The 18,020-nt window shown below is 46.0% G+C and overlaps 3 protein-coding genes across 7 annotated transcripts; all 3 read right to left on the bottom strand.

Annotated features, from left to right (window-relative positions):
• Positions 1 to 1,350: 1,350 nt before the first annotated feature.
• sirt2 (sirtuin 2 (silent mating type information regulation 2, homolog) 2 (S. cerevisiae)) lies at positions 1,351 to 7,161 on the bottom strand. 3 transcript variants are annotated; one of them, XM_066703796.1, is made up of 16 exons: positions 6,958 to 7,161; positions 6,410 to 6,453; positions 6,231 to 6,285; positions 5,915 to 6,031; positions 5,721 to 5,762; positions 5,502 to 5,608; positions 5,051 to 5,107; positions 4,693 to 4,761; positions 4,353 to 4,482; positions 3,889 to 3,948; positions 3,553 to 3,608; positions 3,290 to 3,366; positions 3,130 to 3,181; positions 2,979 to 3,046; positions 2,773 to 2,839; positions 1,351 to 2,639 (listed from the first exon to the last, which is right to left on the bottom strand). In XM_066703796.1, exons 1-16 carry the CDS (start codon positions 6,971 to 6,973, stop codon positions 2,466 to 2,468), a joined length of 1,191 nt encoding a protein of 396 aa, XP_066559893.1. In that variant the 5' UTR covers positions 6,974 to 7,161; the 3' UTR covers positions 1,351 to 2,465. The 3 variants fall into 3 exon arrangements, with proteins under 3 accessions (XP_066559893.1, XP_066559894.1, XP_066559895.1); XM_066703797.1 differs by having other exon boundaries at positions 6,410 to 6,481; positions 6,958 to 7,160; XM_066703798.1 differs by lacking the exon at positions 6,410 to 6,453 and having other exon boundaries at positions 6,958 to 7,160.
• Positions 7,162 to 7,554: 393 nt separating this feature from the next.
• On the bottom strand, positions 7,555 to 13,038 carry kptn (kaptin (actin binding protein)). Of its 2 annotated transcripts, none has more exons than XM_066703791.1 (12): positions 12,704 to 13,038; positions 12,290 to 12,372; positions 12,048 to 12,132; positions 11,820 to 11,874; positions 11,659 to 11,737; positions 11,396 to 11,469; positions 9,858 to 9,964; positions 9,548 to 9,661; positions 9,220 to 9,283; positions 8,795 to 8,930; positions 8,381 to 8,566; positions 7,555 to 8,262 (listed from the first exon to the last, which is right to left on the bottom strand). In XM_066703791.1, exons 1-12 carry the CDS (start codon positions 12,906 to 12,908, stop codon positions 8,101 to 8,103), a joined length of 1,350 nt encoding a protein of 449 aa, XP_066559888.1. In that variant the 5' UTR covers positions 12,909 to 13,038; the 3' UTR covers positions 7,555 to 8,100. The 2 variants fall into 2 exon arrangements, with proteins under 2 accessions (XP_066559888.1, XP_066559889.1); XM_066703792.1 differs by having other exon boundaries at positions 12,788 to 13,038.
• Positions 13,039 to 13,520: 482 nt separating this feature from the next.
• dmac2 (distal membrane arm assembly component 2) lies at positions 13,521 to 17,158 on the bottom strand. 2 transcript variants are annotated; one of them, XM_066703795.1, is made up of 6 exons: positions 17,084 to 17,158; positions 14,874 to 15,070; positions 14,706 to 14,786; positions 14,421 to 14,560; positions 14,117 to 14,279; positions 13,521 to 13,972 (listed from the first exon to the last, which is right to left on the bottom strand). In XM_066703795.1, exons 1-6 carry the CDS (start codon positions 17,099 to 17,101, stop codon positions 13,786 to 13,788), a joined length of 786 nt encoding a protein of 261 aa, XP_066559892.1. In that variant the 5' UTR covers positions 17,102 to 17,158; the 3' UTR covers positions 13,521 to 13,785. The 2 variants fall into 2 exon arrangements, with proteins under 2 accessions (XP_066559892.1, XP_066559890.1); XM_066703793.1 differs by lacking the exon at positions 17,084 to 17,158 and having other exon boundaries at positions 14,874 to 15,208.
• Between the last annotated feature and the right edge of the window lie 862 nt (positions 17,159 to 18,020).

Raw genomic sequence — 18,020 nt, 5'->3', positions numbered from 1 at the left:
TTGTCAGTCAACACCATTCACTGCTGCATTCACAGATGCAAGTTAAGGCTTTACTATGCAAAGCAGAAGCCATACATCAACACTGTCCAGAAGCGACACTGACTTCTCTGGGCTCGGTCTCATCTGAGATGGACAGTAGCACAGTGGAATTGTGTTTTGTGGTCCGACAAGTCAACATTTCAAATAGTTTTTGGACAAAACAGCTGTCATGTTCTCTGGGCCAAAGAGATAAAGGACCATCCAAGCTGTAATCTGCGTCAGGTCCAAAAGCCAGCGTCTGTCATGGTATGGGGTGTGTCAGTGCCCATGGCATGGGTAACTTGCACATCTGTGAGGGCACCATTAATGCAGAAAGATATGTACACATTTTGGAGCAACATATGCTGCCATCCAGATGTCGTCTTTTCCAGGGATGTCCCTGCATTTTCCAGCAGGACAACGCCAAACCACATCCTGCCCGGATTACAAGCGCATGGTTGCATAAGCAGAGAGTGCTAGCATGGCCTGCCTGCAGTCCTGACCTGTCTCCGATTGAGAATATGTGGCACATTATGAAGCACAAAATAAGGCAATGAAGCTGTACAGTTGTGCAGCTGAAGAAATGCATAATGGATGAATGGGGGAAAATTCCACTTGCTAAACTTCTTCTTCAGTGCCCAAACGCTTAATAAGTGTTATTAAAAGGTGATTTTTTTGGAGTGTGTTGCAGTCATCAGATTTGAAATGAGTGTATATTTTCAAAAATAAATTAAATTCAAAGTAAAACATCAAATAATGTGTTAATAATGTGTTTTCAATATAGTACAGGGTAAATAGAATTTTCAAATGACTCTTGTTTGTTTTTTTGCATTTTCAATACTGTCCCAAATTTTTCAGAATTGGGGTTGTACACAGTTCACCCAATTTGGATGTAACTACCCTCAAATTAAAGATGAAAGTCTACACTTAAAACACATCTTGATTATTCCTTTCAAATCTATTGTGGTGGTGAAATGATGACAATTGTGTCCTTATCAAAATATTTATGGACCTAACTGTATATATACACACACACTTCTGACACGCACACACTTCTGACACACTCAGATATGCTACTTACACATACACATAGCGATACCCACACTCACATACACACACAAACACACTGACACATTCAGTCAGTCTTCCTGTGTGAAGTGCTGGCCTTCTCTCTCTTGCTCTGTCTCTGTCCATCTATGCCTTTCGCTTTCATTCTGTTGCTCCATCCTTTCTAAAGATTCAGAACAGCTTTATCCATCTCTAGCAGTCTCTATAATTAAATAATAATAATAATAATAATAATAATAATAATAATAATACTCACTCAGTGGATTTAGTTTTTGGAAACAGGATATTTTAATAAACCCCAAACACCCACAGCCCTTTAATCTGAGACAAAATCGGCACTCTTTCAAAACACAGTACAGCACATTTCACCAGTAGTCCATACACCTGTACAGCACAGTCCAGTACAGGGAACCAGTCCTGTCCAGTCCACCAGTATATTATAGCAGTACAGTAAACCAGTATACAGTCCCCCAGTATAGTGCAGAGCACCAGTAAACTAGTACAATACAATTAAACTCTACAATGAACAGTAAACCAGTCCAGTGCACCAGTGAAGCCATCAAACCATCGGCCCATCTCCCAGACTGAGCTTCATACTGATGTGCAACCGTAGTAGCGAAAACAGATACTGCAAACTGAGCATTCACTACATCCAATGGAGGGGAGGGGAAGAAGGAAGGAGAGTGGGGAGAAAGAAGAAAGTTGGGGAAGGGTGAACAGGAGACAGAGGGAGAGAAGGAAAGAGGAGCAGGGTGAGGAGAGTGGAGCAGGGGAGGGGCTGGGCCTTGGGGTTTGTTGCGATTAGTATTTCGATTTTTAGTAATTATGGGTAGTTTTTGTCATGCTGCGTTTAACTGGATTTAAGGAGCGTCTCTCGCTATTTGTGTCTGTTTCTGACTCTGCCTCCACCTGCTGGTCATCAGGGGGAACTATTTCTGACATTTACGAATTACCCCCTTACAAAAAGAACAAAATAATAATAAAGAGAAATGTGTATATTCTTTATTTTCATATGTATTTGATTGTCTGTCTATTGCTTATTGGATAATGTACAGTTGAACTTCACCCAAGCCTGTAGTCAGTAAAAACTGTGTGAGGACAGACACCCACACACAGCTGCTTGACTGTCTGTGTGTCTCGCTCTCTCACTCACTGTTTCTGACCTGGTTTGTCTCTCGGTCTGTCAATCACAGTGTCTCTCTCAGCCTCAGTCTGTGAGCATGACACAGATGGAGAGAGAGGAAGAGGGAAGGAAAGTGAGGAAAGAGAGAAACAGGGAGGGAGAGATTTAGGGACAGACAGGATAGGGTCAAGTGCACTTCTCTCTGAACCCACACCCACCCACCAACAACAGACAGTCCTCCCTGATCGGCCAGTAATCACTCCTGCTTCGAGTCACCCTCTTCCGTTGGCTGCTCAGGCTTGTCACTCTTCCCCGACTCCTCCGCCTCTTCTGCTGTCCTGGCACCCTGATTGGCTGCCCCTGCCTTCTCTTGCTTGGCTTTGCTGTCAATTAAATTGTGCTCTTTCTTTACTAGCTCCTCCAGCTCCGTCTGACAGAGGGAGAGAGTCAGAAATGGGGAGAGAGGGAGAGAGGGATCAGTTTCTGCCTGTAGTTTGTCTCCATCAGTCTGAATGACTCCCTGTCTGTGCAGTCAGTCAGTCAGTCAGTTTGTCTGTCTGTACCTTCCAGCCCAGTAGGTCAGCCAGAGCGAGGCAGCCCTCATCACACGTCCCCAGATACGCCACGTCCCTGAGGGAGAGAGAGGCAGAGTGAAGTTGTGCGATTGTACTGCCATTTTGGGTAGATCTGTTGTCTGTCGCTGCACAGATGTGTAACTGTTGTACAGTTGTGTAGTACTGTGTAGTTGTGTACCTGTGCGGCCTCTCACCTGTAGGCTTTCTCCGAGTCAAAGTCCATTCCTCCTCCAAATCCCAGCATGCCCATCAACGAGTCTGACTGAGAGAGAGGAAGTGAGAATGTTATTCTGCGTCTCTGCCTGTCAGGTCTCATCAGTCTGTGTGTATGTCTGTCCGTCTCACCTGTCCTGTCTTCTCCATGTTAATGAGGAGCCGTGGGGTTCTCCCAGAGACCCTGCAGAAACACAGAGAGAGAGTTAATGTCAGTCACACACACACTCACTCACTCTGACAGACAGACAGACAGACAGACAGAGACTCACTCACTCCCATAGTCACTCACTTGCCGACGAGTGAGGCGAAGGGCTGGACCTGCAGGGAGGTTCCCATGATGATGAGGAGATCACAGCGAGGGAAATCCTGAGAGAGAGAGAGAGAGAGAGCAGGGTGGAGTGAAGGAGGACAAGATTAAAAATATCTCTATATTTTTTTTTTTGTGTGCCAAATTTGTATTTTTATTGTAAAGCAATATCTCTCTGTTGTGTAGAAAACCCTGCATAATACATTTATTTTAAAGTTTTTATGGCCAGGCTGTCTCTCTCTCACCTTCGGCACTGAAGTGAAGAATCGCGCTGGTAAATTCTCTCCAAAGAACACGATATCTGAGCGAAAAGAGAGAGACAGAGACAGACAGAGAGAGAGAGGGGATTCTAGATGTTTGCAAATAACATGTTAACAGAACATTCTATAATAACTGCCAACAGGAAGCGTAAAAGAAGAATATAAAAGTAGAGGAAGCAAAATGCAGAAGGAGAGGTAGAGAGTAGAGGAGAAGGAGAAGAAGGGGAGAAATGCAGAAGGGGGAGAAGGGAGAGGAAGAAGGAGAGGGAGAGGGGGAGGCGAAGAAGAGGGAGATAGGGAGACAGTGTCAGTCCATCTCACCAGGTTTGACCAGGCTGCTGCACTTATCGCACCGAGGGATCTGCTCCGAGAAGATCTTCTCTGTGCCACACAGGGAGGGACAGACACACAGTGACAGACAGAGAGAGAGAGAGAGAGAGAGAGAGAGAGAGAGAGAGAGAGAGAGAGAGAGAGAGAGAGAGAAGGAGGAACAGGGAGACAAACATAGACAGATCATTGGATAAAGACTGAAATTATTTTCACTTTTCCTATTGTGTCCTATCCTGTCTACCCACATCCCTCCTTATTCACCTCTCTCCCACCCTTCCACCCCTCCTTCCATACTTGTGCCCCCATCTGTCTCCTCACCCTCTTCTTTCTTTGGTTATCTAATCCCTCCCTGTCTGTCTCTCTCTCACACACTCTCCCTTTCTTATTCTCAACCTCCCCCTCTGCCTCCACCCCTCCATTCATCTTTCTCTCTCCCTTCCCACCATCCCTCTCACCTTTCATCCATTCCAGACTGTACTCTTTGCGGCACAGACATGCGGTGCAGTGGGAGGTGTAAAAGGTACCATGGGCTTCAATCAGGTCCTCTCCCTCCAACCCCGCCACACGCTCCAGAGTGTCGATGTTCTGATGGCCAATCACAGATCAGCGAGAGGCAGCAGCAGGCCAATCAGAGAGCAGGTGAACAGAGAAACAATGATTGATCGACTGATACACCAACTGACTGACTAACAGATTAAACATTAGATGATTAAACATCCCTCCCTCCCGAGTCTCTCCCTCTCCCTCCATCCCCTCTGCTAGGTGTATCTACCTCTCTCTCTCCCTCTCTCTCACCTGGGTGTAGCAGCGTCTCAACAATCCCTTTTGCTTCAGCATCCAGATAAAGTAATGACACACTGTGGGCTAGAGACACATACACCATCAAAACACAGCCTGTGCACATTGCTTAACAAAATCAGTTCAGCTTATAACATAATCACTACACAGTTTTCAAAACAGTAAGTACATAATCTGTAACACAGTTAGTATGCAGTGCATTACACAAACAGTACACCTTCATAACACAATCTATATAAAGTCTATAACACAATTCAGTACACAGTGTATAACATTGGGACTGGAATGAAGTAAGGACACACACCGTGGGCTAGACACCTTGACAAAGAATCAACGACAGAACTACACCTCTCACCTTGAACTGCCCTGGATAGAGCTCTCTGGCCAGAGCAAAGAATGGCTCAGGGTGTTTCTGAGAGAGGGAGAGAAGGAGGGAGGGAGGTTGCAAGTACACAGTACAGCTAAACCATTTCACCCACTACGGCTACTGAGTGCCACAACTAAGCAAATGCTTCAACTACAAGACGGACACGCAGTATGTCCAGTCAGTCAGTGTATCAGCCAGTAAGGTAGTGTCTCAATGTATGAGTCAGTCAGTCACTGAGTGTCTCAATCAGTCAGTGTATCAGTCAGGCAAGCAGTCAGTCACTGAGAGTTTTGGCAGTCAGTGTGTGAGTCAGTCAGTCGGTGCACCAGTGTCTCAGTCAGTCAGTCAGTAAAAGTATCAAGTGGTAACTGCAACAGTGTCTCAGTAAGTCAGTGAGAGTGTCAGGCAGTCAGTGTGCCAGTGTCTCAGTCAGTCAGACCTTGAAGTAGTCTATCTGAAAGATGGCCTCAGGGTACGGCAGGTTATATTTCTGCAGGTTAGCGTACAGTCCCGTCCCCGGGGAACGGAAATCTGGAATCCCAGCGGCTGAGAGGGAGAGAGGGGGGTTAAACAGTGTACTCTAGGGCTATACTGAGGGAGGGATGGAGAGGGAGAAAATGAGAGAGAAGGAAAGAGGGAGAAAGAGGCCTATACTCACAGGTTGATATTCCTGCTCCCACCATGCAGATTATGTTTTTACCTGAAAGAGAGGCCCAGAGAGAGAGAACAGATCAATAGCTCAGTCTACCAGCTTGCAGTTCCACAGTGCTGTGCAGTGTCGTGGTGCTTGTGTTGCAGTGTTGCTGTGTGTTGTGACCAGTCGTACAATTGTATAGTTGTGTGCGGACTCACAGTTGCCACTCTGGATGTACTGGGCCACTCCCTCCAGGGTCAGCTCATTCAGAACCTTCTCACCAGATCCAGAACCCAGACCCAGAGTCTGAGAGAACAGATTCCTCAGAAACTCCACTGAGAGAGAGAGGGCGAGGAAGCGGGAGTGGGAGGAAGAGAGGGAGATGGAGAGAGTGGGAGCAGGGGAATGAGAAGGAAGTGAAAGGGGGAGGATTACAACACAGAATCATTTAATTCACTATCTTAGTTAAAATCAGTCAGTAGTAACATGATCCTTCAACCCCCATCCCTACATCTACACACAGCTGTCACTCACTCTCAGAATCCCCAGTGGCCACGCCCTCGTCGCTGCTGTCCTCAGACTGGTTCTCCTGTGCGCAGGGAGTCACAGAGTACAATGTCAGATTGGAGAATTCATTTTATTCTGTTGTCTGTTATTACTGTTACACAGTCAGTGTAACAATGTATAGTCAGTCAGTCTATGTTTGGTGTTACCTCTGGCTCAGAGTTACTGGCCTCCTCTTCTTTCTTACCAGGTGCTGCAGAGACAGCAAAGGCACTTTATTACTGTTAGAATAAATATGATAGTTCATAGTGTGATTAGTGATTGATGGTGTGTCAATCTTAATAATACGTTTACATTAGTATGCAAGGTGTTGCAGTACTCTATTATTGTGTAAGCGTTAAACTGAAAAACGGGTACTGTTTAGTATAGGCTACAGTTTATATTATTATTATTATTGTTATTATTAATAATATATTCAGAAAATATGTGTCTGGAATGTTTATGAAAACGAAACTAATAAACAACAGTAAGACATTATGTCGACTTCAGGTGCAGTGATCTAGCAATAACAGTTAAACATGTAACTCGTTCCGTTCAAATGATAAAAAACGGGGCTTCCTTATTTGTGGGTTAGCGATATTTTAAGAGCGGACTCCAGTGTTATGCTATGGGCAGCGTGACACACAAAAACATGCATCCGCGTTGGAAACACCGATGATCCGTCTGAAACAGGCCGCTCTGGCAGGGCAACGTGTACCTGATGCCTCCGACATTTATCCTCCTCGCCCCGTCAGCTCCGGACAGCGACAGCACAGGCAATGGTGTTATTTGTATCGTTTGATATTTTTGCGGTTGACAGGAGTTTGTTGTCATTCGCCCAGCTGGTTTCCGTCCAGGCACTGCGGAGACCCATAGACCCCCACCCCTTTATTTTTGTTATTGTCCGTCGCTTTCTCCATCCGCCGGCCCGTCGGTGCCGCCTCCAAATGCGCCCGGGTGGAGCAAAAAGGTGGTTCCGCATTATCCGTTCCTGGCCAGCTCTTTCCCCCCTTTTCCGTATCTCAACCATTCTTCACCCATCCCTTCTACCTCCCCCTGGATACCCACACTTTTTCTAGGTCCATTTCCAGCTGAGTTCTCAGTAACTGACCTGTACAGTACAAATGTCAGCTGCAATCAAATTCAGTTCAGTTTGGTAAGTAACGATCCAGGACCAAGGCTGAGACACGCACTCCTCCATTGAAACAGCATGCATACCAATACACATCACAACAGCAGCAGTTCCACCAAAACAACAACACAATTCAAAAAAAGTAGCAGGAGCAGAAGTAACACAAATAATGAAACAAATAAATAAAGCAATGAAAGTTTATTGTGAGATCAGACGCAGCTGACCGCACTCCCCGCAGCCTCTCCACCCAGCAAACTCCATAAACTCAAATAAATACCAATAATATTAACAATAACAGTAATAATAATACGAGTCAATTGTTATGTTTCTTTGTTTTCATTCCTGTTAGTGCAGCAACCACTCAGGATTACCTGTCTGTCCAGCATACAGGGCAGATCACCCTCTCTCTGCGTTTCTTGTCCTGTTTTTGTCAGTCTTTTCTTCCCTTGTTCTTTGGCTTTGTGTGATCCGTCTCTCTCTCCTAATCCCCCTCTCAGTGGATTACAGGATTGCCGTCACCCTCTTTATTAGATCTGACACCTGTGCTGAAATCAGAGCCTCCTTCTCACTCCACCTTTCTTTCTTATTCCCACCCCTTCCTACATCTTCCTCCTTCACATCTGTCTCTCTCCACACCATTCATCTCCCTCTCTCACTGACTGATTGATACACTGACTGGGGAAATAGTCAATGGCAGCACAAAGTCCGGTGATTGACAAGGACATCCTCCTATGGTGTTGCGCCCTCCTGCTCCACACAGGGATTATCCCCGCCCCCTTCTGATTCCTGGACTGTGATTGGCTGCTCCCTGATGTCAGTCTGACTCTGTGACTGTAGTGCCCTGCTGGCTAGACGCTTCAGAACCAGGTCAGCCGTCCGGGTCAGACTGTGCTGGAGAGAGAAAGAGAGAGAGAAGGGGGGGTAAGGAGTGTGCAGTCTTGTATGTATACCTGCAGTATGTGCTGTCCTTTCAGTCTTAGTATGACCAGCTATGTGTAGTTTTGCTTACCTGCAGTATGTGCAATCCTTTCAGTGTCAGTATGACCAGCTCTTTCAGGCCATCTCCTGTCAGGTCCAGGTAGTTGATTGACAGCAGAGGGCTCTGGAAGCTCCGCCTCCACAACAGTTGGAACTGCCCCCCAGGCCCCAGGTCCCGCCCTCCCTCTGGGAGCATGTACTTATAGCAGAGGAGCTCCTGAGAGAGAGAGAGAGAGAGAGAGAGAGAGAGAGAGAGAATAGACACTGAATAGACACTGACACTGCAATGTGCACATACAGATACACACGCACACTTATAACTATATTCCTCACCATCTACCTCCTTCTCATGCTTTATTATCCTCCCTCCATCTCTCATTCTCCCTCACCCTGTCCTTCCCCCACCTCCAAATTTACCCTCTTCCCCCCTCCCTTATTCCCTCACCTGTCCGTAGGTGCCCAGCACCACCTCTCGTTGTCGGTCAAAGTCGAGGTCCGTGACGAGGGCGCACAGGACGGCGTCACACTGCTCGCTATCTGGCAGCACGGCCGGGGCACTCAGGCCACGGGTCAGCACGTCTCTGAGGACACAGAGCACTGTCCATTCACTGACTGACTGGTCACTATACTGACCACTCACTGGACTACACTGATCAGTCACCATATCAAACTGACTGCCCACTGAACCACACTGACTAAGTGGTCACTGTACTGCATTGACTGGTCACTATACAGCACAGACAGAGTGTGCACGGGACTGCACTGATCACCGACTCTACCACACTGACCACTAGGATCCCAGACTCACTGATCAATATAGTAAACTGTGGTTTACAGAGTGGTCAGTGCAGGGCCTGCGGCCACACTGACCTGTACACCACAGCCATCTCTATAGTACTGGTCACCAGCAGACTGTAGCTCTCACTGTCTCCATCTGAAACACAGACGCACACACATTCAGCACAGACAGACAGACAGTGAGGGTCTGTGCCTGTGTCTTTCTCAATTCAATGCTGATTTATTGCTATGATTAATACAATAAGTTAAATAGAATAAAACAATAAATACAGTAATGCTTATTGCTTCAATATGAATCTCAAATCATGAATAGTAACTGCTCTCTCTGTGTGTGTGTCAATCCACCTCTCCGATTCTCTCTGTATCAGGGTACCCCTCCCCTTTCTCTCTGTCAGTGTACCTCCCAATCTCTCTCCGTCTCTCTCTTTCTCCAGTTCCAGTCCGGTCCAGGACGGGAACAGTATCACCGTGGAGATGGGCCCGTCCTGCTGGATCCGCCAGCTTCTCAGAACCTCTGACAACAACAACACACTGGGTTACTGCACACAGCACTTGTGTACACATGCACAGGAGTGCAGCTGTGTTACTGTAGGCACACTGATGGTGCAGATGTTCAGCTGCTTTAATGTGGTTCTGTTGGTGCACTTGTGTAGCCGTGTGGCTGAATAGTTGCGGGGCTGTGTGGGTATGTCGGTGGGCAGTTGACTCACCTGGCCGGCTCTGGTCCACCAGGGCAACACCTACACAGCCACTCTGACAGCCAAATGCGGAGAGGCGGCGCCCCCCACCGACACTGAGCACGTCCAGCCACAGCACACTGAGAGAGAGAGAACAACACAACCATGTCTACTGTGCTACTTAATTACTTTTATCTTTTTATTTATGTATTTGTTTATTTTCCCTCTTTACTGTATTTATACATGATGTGTCCACACTTGTGTAAGCTTGTCATGCCAATAAAGCTAATTTGAATTGACTTCTGAGGGGAGGGGGTGAAAGAGAGAGAGGAGGGTGTGAGGGTATATACACTCACCTAAAGGATTATTAGGAACACCTGTTCAATTTCTCATTAATGCAATTATCTAACCAACCAATCACATGGCAGTTGCTTCAATGCATTTAGGGGTGTGGTCCTGGTCAAGACAATCTCCTGAACTCCAAACTGAATGTCTGAATGGGAAAGAAAGGTGATTTAAGCCATTTTGAGCGTGGCATGGTTGTTGGTGCCAAAAGGTGCCGGTCTGAGTATTTCACAATCTGCTCAGTTACTGGGATTTTCACGCAAACCATTTCTAGGGTTTACAAAGAATGGTGTGAAAAGGGAAAAACATCCAGTATGCGGCAGTCCTGTGGGCGAAAATGCCTTGTTGATGCTAGAGGTCAGAGGAGAATGGGCCGACTGATTCAAGCTGATAGAAGAGCAACTTTGACTGAAATAACCATTCGTTACAACCGAGGTATGCAGCAAAGCATTTGTGAAGCCACAACACGTACAACCTTGAGGCGGATGGGCTACAACAGCAGAAGACCCCACCGGGAGTCTCGATTTCTGTTGAGACATTCAGATGGTAGAGTCAGAATTTGGCGTAAACAGAATGAGAACATGGATCCATCATGCCTTGTTACCACTGTGCAGGCTGGTGGTGGTGGTGTAATGGAGTGGGGGATGTTTTCTTGGCACACTTTAGGCCCCTTAGTGCCAATTGGGCATCGTTTAAATGCCACGGCCTACCTGAGCATTGTTTCTGACCATGTCCATCCCTTTATGACCACCATGTACCCATCCTCTGATGGCTACTTCCAGCAGGATAATGCACCATGTCACAAAGGTCGAATCATTTCAAATTGGTTTCTTGAACATGACAATGAGTTCACTGTACTAAACTGGCCCCCACAGTCACCAGATCTCAACCCAATAGAGCATCTTTGGGATGTGGTGGAACGGGAGCTTCGTGCCCTGGATGTGCATCCCACGAATCTCCATCAACTGCAAGATGCTATCCTATCAATATGGGCCAACATTTCTAAAGAATGCTTTCAGCACCTTGTTGAATCAATGCCACGTAGAATTAAGGCAGTCCTGAAGGCGAAAGGGGGTCAAACACAGTATTAGTATGGTGTTCCTAATAATCCTTTAGGTGAGTGTATACTCCAAAGTCCCATAAGACCAACAGGGAGAGACAGAGACAGACAGACAGACAGACAGGTAGGTAGGCAGGCAGGCAGAGAGAGAGACTGACTGCCTTACTTGCTGGGCAGCTCCTGCAGTTCTGGGAAGAGTCTCTCCACTGGCTGCTCCTCAAACTGGTGCAGAGACACATTCTGTACCGAGAGGAAAGAAAGGCAGAACAAGAGAGAGAAAGGGAAAGAGAGGGCCAGTCACACAGAATAGTCACTGTTGCCATCAGTTTGTGTTGCAACATGAGGTCAGTCAGTATATCGGTCACTCGGTTTCTCTCTGTATCAGCCAGTCAGTCAGTCGGTGTATCAGTCTCAGTCAGTCAGTTTTACCTCCTTGTACAGATGGATCCTCTGGTCGTGTCCACTGAGCAGAAACACTGTCTCACTGTCACTGCCTGAACACTGCACCCTGAGAGAGAGAGAGAAACTCCAGATACCAATCACACCCACTGACTCTGTCCACCTCTCCTCCTCTCTCTCTCTGTACTCACTCGGTGTGGTAGAGCTGGAAGGGTGTGAACTGGAGCTCCAGGTTCAGACAGCTCTCTGGGGGACAGAAGGACAGACAGACTGTGTTATTAACATACAGACATTTAGACATCAATGCAGAGTCAAACACAGACAGACAATTCCACACAATCTTAACACAAATTCAGCGCAGACAGACTAATCGAATTTCACTCACACAAAGGCAGACTGATATTCAGAGAGACACTCACGTGCAATGGAGTCCAGGTTGAACTCTGACCCCGGCTCATAGTCACAGTAAATATTGAGGAATGGGCTGGCTTTATCACCAGAGTCCTGGGACAGAGAGGAAGTTAATACATATACAGTGATTGAGAGACACAAAGAAAGATGCAGAGAGACAGAAAGACAGGTGTAGAGTGAGAGACAGAGACGGAGAAAGAGAGAGATTGGGTAGATGGACGACAGAGGGACAGACGGATATTGCTCTGACCTTAATGAAGGTGATCCCGACGACCAGCCCTCTCCTGGGAGGAGACCTCAGGAAGGAGTCGATTGACACAATCTCCGCATCCACTGTGCACACAGAGCAGGCACTGAATACAGTCATACACACACTGTACACACACACACACACACAGAGTAGGCACTGGATACACTGCACTGTACACACACAGTAGGTACTAAATACAGTCATACATACTGCACACACAGAAGACACTGAATAATGCACACACACACAGCAGGCACTGTAATAAAACTGCATTGTAGACACAGTACACACTGCGCACAAAAACAGGGCAGTCAGAGACAGTATAAGAACAATGTACTATTCATATTCCACAATGTACAATCATATATTTATTATTGTTGTTGTTGTTGTTGTTGTTGTTGTTGTCACGCTTACCTGGAATATAGGTAAACTGCACCTCTTTGGCGACGGGTCGGATTTTCTGTCGGAGGTCCTGGTATTTGAAACAGACCACCTTACCTTTAAGAGTGGCGGCCAGCAGTTCTTGCTCACCAGCGCGGCACAGACCATAGATGTTACTCTGCGATGAAAACCGGCTGAAGCTATCCTCAACGAACGGGCAGTTCCCCTTCGCCTCCATCACAGAGCTCACTCACTCAGCCCCGGACGGTTCTCGCTGGCGCATCGGCCGGGGGCGGTGAGTTGAAGGCGGGCGTCTGCGCTCAAGAAAACCCGCCGTCTGAAGGAAGGCCCCATAAACAAAGGGGCGGAGTCGGGCGGGTGTGGGCGTGTACTTCCGAGAGACCTACCAATACCTGCAGCCTCACGGAGAGTAGCGGCCAATTACAGCGCGCAGGGGGCGTGTCTATAAGGACCCTATATTATTACCAAAATCCTCTACTCAACTAGATAGAGGATTTATTACTGTATTATTTCATTTTTTAGACATTAATGCAGTTTATATGCTGTTTATATCTGTATAATACTGTGTTTATTTTTTGGGTGAAAACACACTTGCTTTGTCTCTTTGTACTCTGTCCCATGTTTAAACTTTTTTTTTGTACTCAATTACATTTTAAACTGTAATTTCACTGGTCATTTTGTTACAATTATTAAACACTTGACTAAAAAACAGCAATATAAATAAGCAATATACAATGAGCTGTAAACAGTACAGTGACAGTATATTACAGTACAGTGTGGTACAGTACAATGAAAGTATAGCACAGTACTAAAACAACAGTCATATTGGTTTGATTTTTAATTGATTTTAATGTATTCATTTCATAATAAACACACAGTGTTGAATGGTTTTCTGTTCAACCAGTTGCCCCTCTGGTAGTGTCTGTGTCACAGGACAAGACACAAACCAGCACGACAACAACATTTAAACGCACAACACACAGACTCCCACAAACACACTCACATAGCCCTCTGGCTCACAGGGTGTCTGTCTCAATGTGTCAGTGTCAGTCAGAGTGTGAGTCTGTGTGTGTATCTCAGGTGGTGTGTGTCAGTCAGAGTGTGAGTCTCTCTGTGTGTGTCTCAGGCAGTGTGTGTGAGTGTGTGTCAGTCAGAGTGAGGCCCTGTGCGTACTCTATGCCAGTGATGGTGCAGGCAGGCAGCTGTTCCTCCAACAGGATCCTGAGCAGCCCTGAGTTTGAGACACCTGGAAGAGCCGATAAGTCCAACTTGCGCAGCCCCCTGGGAGGGAGAGAGGTAGAGAGAGAGAGGGAGAGAAAGGGAGGACAGGAGAGAGAGATAAACCTTCAATTCTCAAGTACAGTAAGACATTGTGCAACAGTACAGTACAGTGTGGATCAGTGCAGTGGGGCGAGGGTTCTGTACCGGAGCTGTGTGAGAGGCAGTAGCCCCCCCTCAGAGAGCCGGGGGCAGTTGGACAGACACAGCTCCTCAAGAGAGTCAGAGAAGACATGCAGCCGAGACACGAACCAGCCATCCACCGCCGGACAGCCCCGCAGACACAAAGAGCGTAGCCTGGACTGAGTCACTGAGAGTGAGAGACAGAGAGGGACAGGGGAGTTATTACAACCACAGTGTAAACAACAGAACACCCACCCACTCCATTTCCCCCTGTCCTCTCTCCCACTCCCTAACATTCCCCCACTTCCCTCCTCACCCTCCCTCTCACCCAGGTTGTCCAGTCCTGTGTGGTTGATTAGGGTGCCACTGGCGTCCACCTCTTCAAGGGGGACGTCCCGCAGCGAGAGGAAGTCCCAGCTGAACCGGCCCCTGCGGTCACTCCTGAACCACTCACTCTGACCTGCAAACCTAATGGAGCGAGGGAGGGAGAGAAAAGGAGGGCAAGAGAGAGAAGGAAATAGACATGAGAAGGGATTAATACATTCAGATCCATAAACACACACGTTGACACACAATCAGATAGTTAGACGGTAATTTTCAACCAGTGCTTTACCTGACTGCTCCCCCAATACTGAGGATGTAGAAGGCAGCTGCCACATTGTCTCCATAGAGCTTCTGAGTATACCCATAGTAACTGAGAGAGAGGGGGGGGGGTTAATGAACACTTGTGCAGTACACAGCAGTAGTACAGTGTGAGTATACAGTGAGAAGTGTCAGTCACCTGTTCTTCTTCCTCAGTCTCCAGGCTTTGAGGGCGGAGCTCCAGCTCACCAATTGCTCAACGTCGTAGAAACGCTGACACAGGAAGAAGAGAGCCCTGCCTGGGAGAGAGGGGGGGGTCCGCGTGGGGCCGGCGGAGGAGCTAAAGCATCTCCGGGCAACGGATAGACACCACCACACACGCCCCCCTGACCTCCACTGTGACAAACACACAGGAGAGACAGACAGGTAATAGAGTAAGAGACAGAAAGATAGACAGCCCACAGGTATCACTGTATGTTGTTTGTTTGTTTTTATGGCGGAGACTTTTATCCAAGACATTCAAAAACAAAATTTCCCTGCAGAAAAAACAGCTTAAATTCCAAGACTGGTTTGATGCTGGTAAAGTTGGTAAATGAGAATATGATGCTGGGAGATTTTTTAAGACCAGCTTGTTCAAGCTGGTTGGTTGACCATGTAACCTGGCTATGCTGGTTAAGTGACCAGCTAAACTGGCAATGATCTGATCTTGCTGATAGGCTTGATCAAGATCTAAAGCAATGTTTGCTCAAGGTGGTTATTAGTGATCAACTATTCAATTGCATAAACATATCAATGATACACACGTGTTAGTTTTTTTTAAGGTTAGGTTAATTTATAATCTGCTATTATTGTTCTTTTTTATTGTTATTATTGTTTAATAGCCTAATTCCCAGTGTTATATCTTATGTTTTCTTGTTTTTCTGTCATGCAATTTCCTTTAAATCTCATTATCTGTATTTTTTAAATAAAAAACTACAATAAACATTTAACAAAATATTGTATTTTTTAATTCAATGTTCCTTTGTGGAGAGTTGAACAGAGAAGAGTAAAACAGCGCTCCTCATTCTAAACCTCTCCCAGCATGAATGGAGAGCAGCCTTTTAGTCTACACTGTAAAAAGTGCTGGGTTATAATTTGACCCAATCATTAGGTTGTGAGTGTTGGGTCAAGTGTTATTTATTGCATTAGAATGAAGATTGTTTAAAATCTCTAAGAAATCTGTAATGTTCTTAAAAACAAATAAGCAGTTTAAAGGTAGTACAGGTAAGTCATATACACCGATCAGCCATAACATTATGACCACTGACAGGTGAAGTGAATAACACTGATAATCTCGTTATCATGGCACCTGTCAGTGGGTGGGATATATTAGGCAGCAAGTGAACATGTTGTTGATGTGTTAGAAGCAGGAAAAATGGGCAAGCGTAAGGATCTGAGCGACTTTGACAAGGGTCAAATTGTGATGGCTAGACGACTGGGTCAGAGCATCTCCAAACTGCAGCTCTTGTGGGGTGTCCCCGGTCTGCAGTGGTCAGTACCTATCAAAAGTGGTCCAAGGAAGGAAAAGCGCTGAACCGGCGACAGGGTCATGGGCAGCCAAGGCTCATTGATGCACGTGGGGAGCGAAGGCTGGCCCGTGTGGTCCGATCCAACAAACGAGCTACTGAGCTACTTAATTGCTGCTGCATCTACATCTCCAGAGATGACAGCAATTGACCAACAGCCAGACCCACCATTGTCCCTAGGAATGCATGAGGTCAATAATGACAAGGTATAAAATAAGTTAGACTTGTATGCATATATATGTGGTGAAAAGTGTCTTATTACCGTTTTCTGTCACTATTTAAATTAAATCTGAATTCAATCATTAGGCATCACTCACTCAAACATAAACTTTTGAGGAGGTTTTGAGGAAGTGGATGTCTGGCAGATGACTGGTCACCAGCATAAACCATCAAGAAACACCACCATACGCTTGTCACCAGCTAAAACCAGCATAAAATGTCTTAGCTGGTCTCTAGGCTGTTTTTTCAGAAGGTTTAATATTTTTTAAAGCATCGTTAACTTAAAAGGGCCAGTAACAGCAGACATACACCTCACAGTGCAGAGCAAGTGGGTTAAACAGACAATGCAGAAGACAGAAGCGCTACAGTAAGTTATTGTGTGAGGCAAACAAGACACGACACAGCGCACAGTAACAACAGAGCCGAGCACAAAGCACAACACATTTCAAATATTCAAAAACTGGACGAAATAACAGACATCTTAAAACCTAACCTAAATCTGTTTAGTGATAGAGGTCTGATAAATTATTCTGTGGTCACACGACTGCCTGTCTGTATTAACAACCAACAATGTACAGATGTATTTTAATGTATATTTATCTTCAACCCTTAAGAATGAACTGACCTGTGTGGCCGCCGCCATGTTTATTGTATCAGGTGACCCCTCCTCTTCTACGAGTCGCACACGCTGACAAACTACCGTCACCATCTCCCCACAAACGCGCAAGTCGTGGTCTTTGCTGCCGCCTGGTGGCGAAATGGAGGAATGTATACTGAGCTGATCAACACTGGATACATTTAATATTATCAGTACGCATGTGACACAATGCATAGTACTGTTCTCGGGCATTATTATTATTATTATTATTATTATTATTATTATTATTATTATTTGAGACAAACACTAACTCATCCCATGGCTTTTGTACTGGAAATACAAAACACATACCAGTAGCGTGGCATTGCAGTGTATATACTATATGGGCCATAGATGGGTCTGCAATACCTTCATGCACTACCACAGTTTTATGCCATAGGACATTAAAGTGTAGTGTGGTGTAGTACCACAGTAAAAGAAATGTAAACAAATTGTGAAGTGCTGTGTGGGGTGCTGTGGTAAAATCACAGTAAAGTGCAGTGTTATCTGCTGTGGTAATAAAAGCACAAAGGGGTTACTAGGTAATTTATTGAGTTATTCTACACACATAAACACTTTGGTGAAAGAAACATTAGCAGACAAAGTAGTGGAGACACTACCAGATATTCACACAAAGACCCACAGAGAGAGTGGGAGATGAACACACAACCATGGCCCCATGTGGAGGAAAGAAAGAGTACATCACACACTGAGAGACAGGGAGAGAGACAGGAAGAGAAAGGATAATAGAAAGAGATGGAGATAGAGATGGGGGAGAGGTGGAATGTAAGGATGACAGAAAGAGAGGGATGATGATAGAGAGAGAGACAGACTCACACCCATGTCCCCCATTCCTCCTGATGGGTAGCCCAGCATGCCCCACTGTGAAGTGTGCACCACTCACTTTACATCTATTATTATTATT

The sequence above is a fragment of the Amia ocellicauda genome, chromosome 5, assembly GCF_036373705.1.
Source record: "Amia ocellicauda isolate fAmiCal2 chromosome 5, fAmiCal2.hap1, whole genome shotgun sequence".
Lineage (NCBI taxonomy): Eukaryota > Metazoa > Chordata > Actinopteri > Amiiformes > Amiidae > Amia > Amia ocellicauda.
This window is presented reverse-complemented; position numbering and strand designations above follow the sequence as displayed.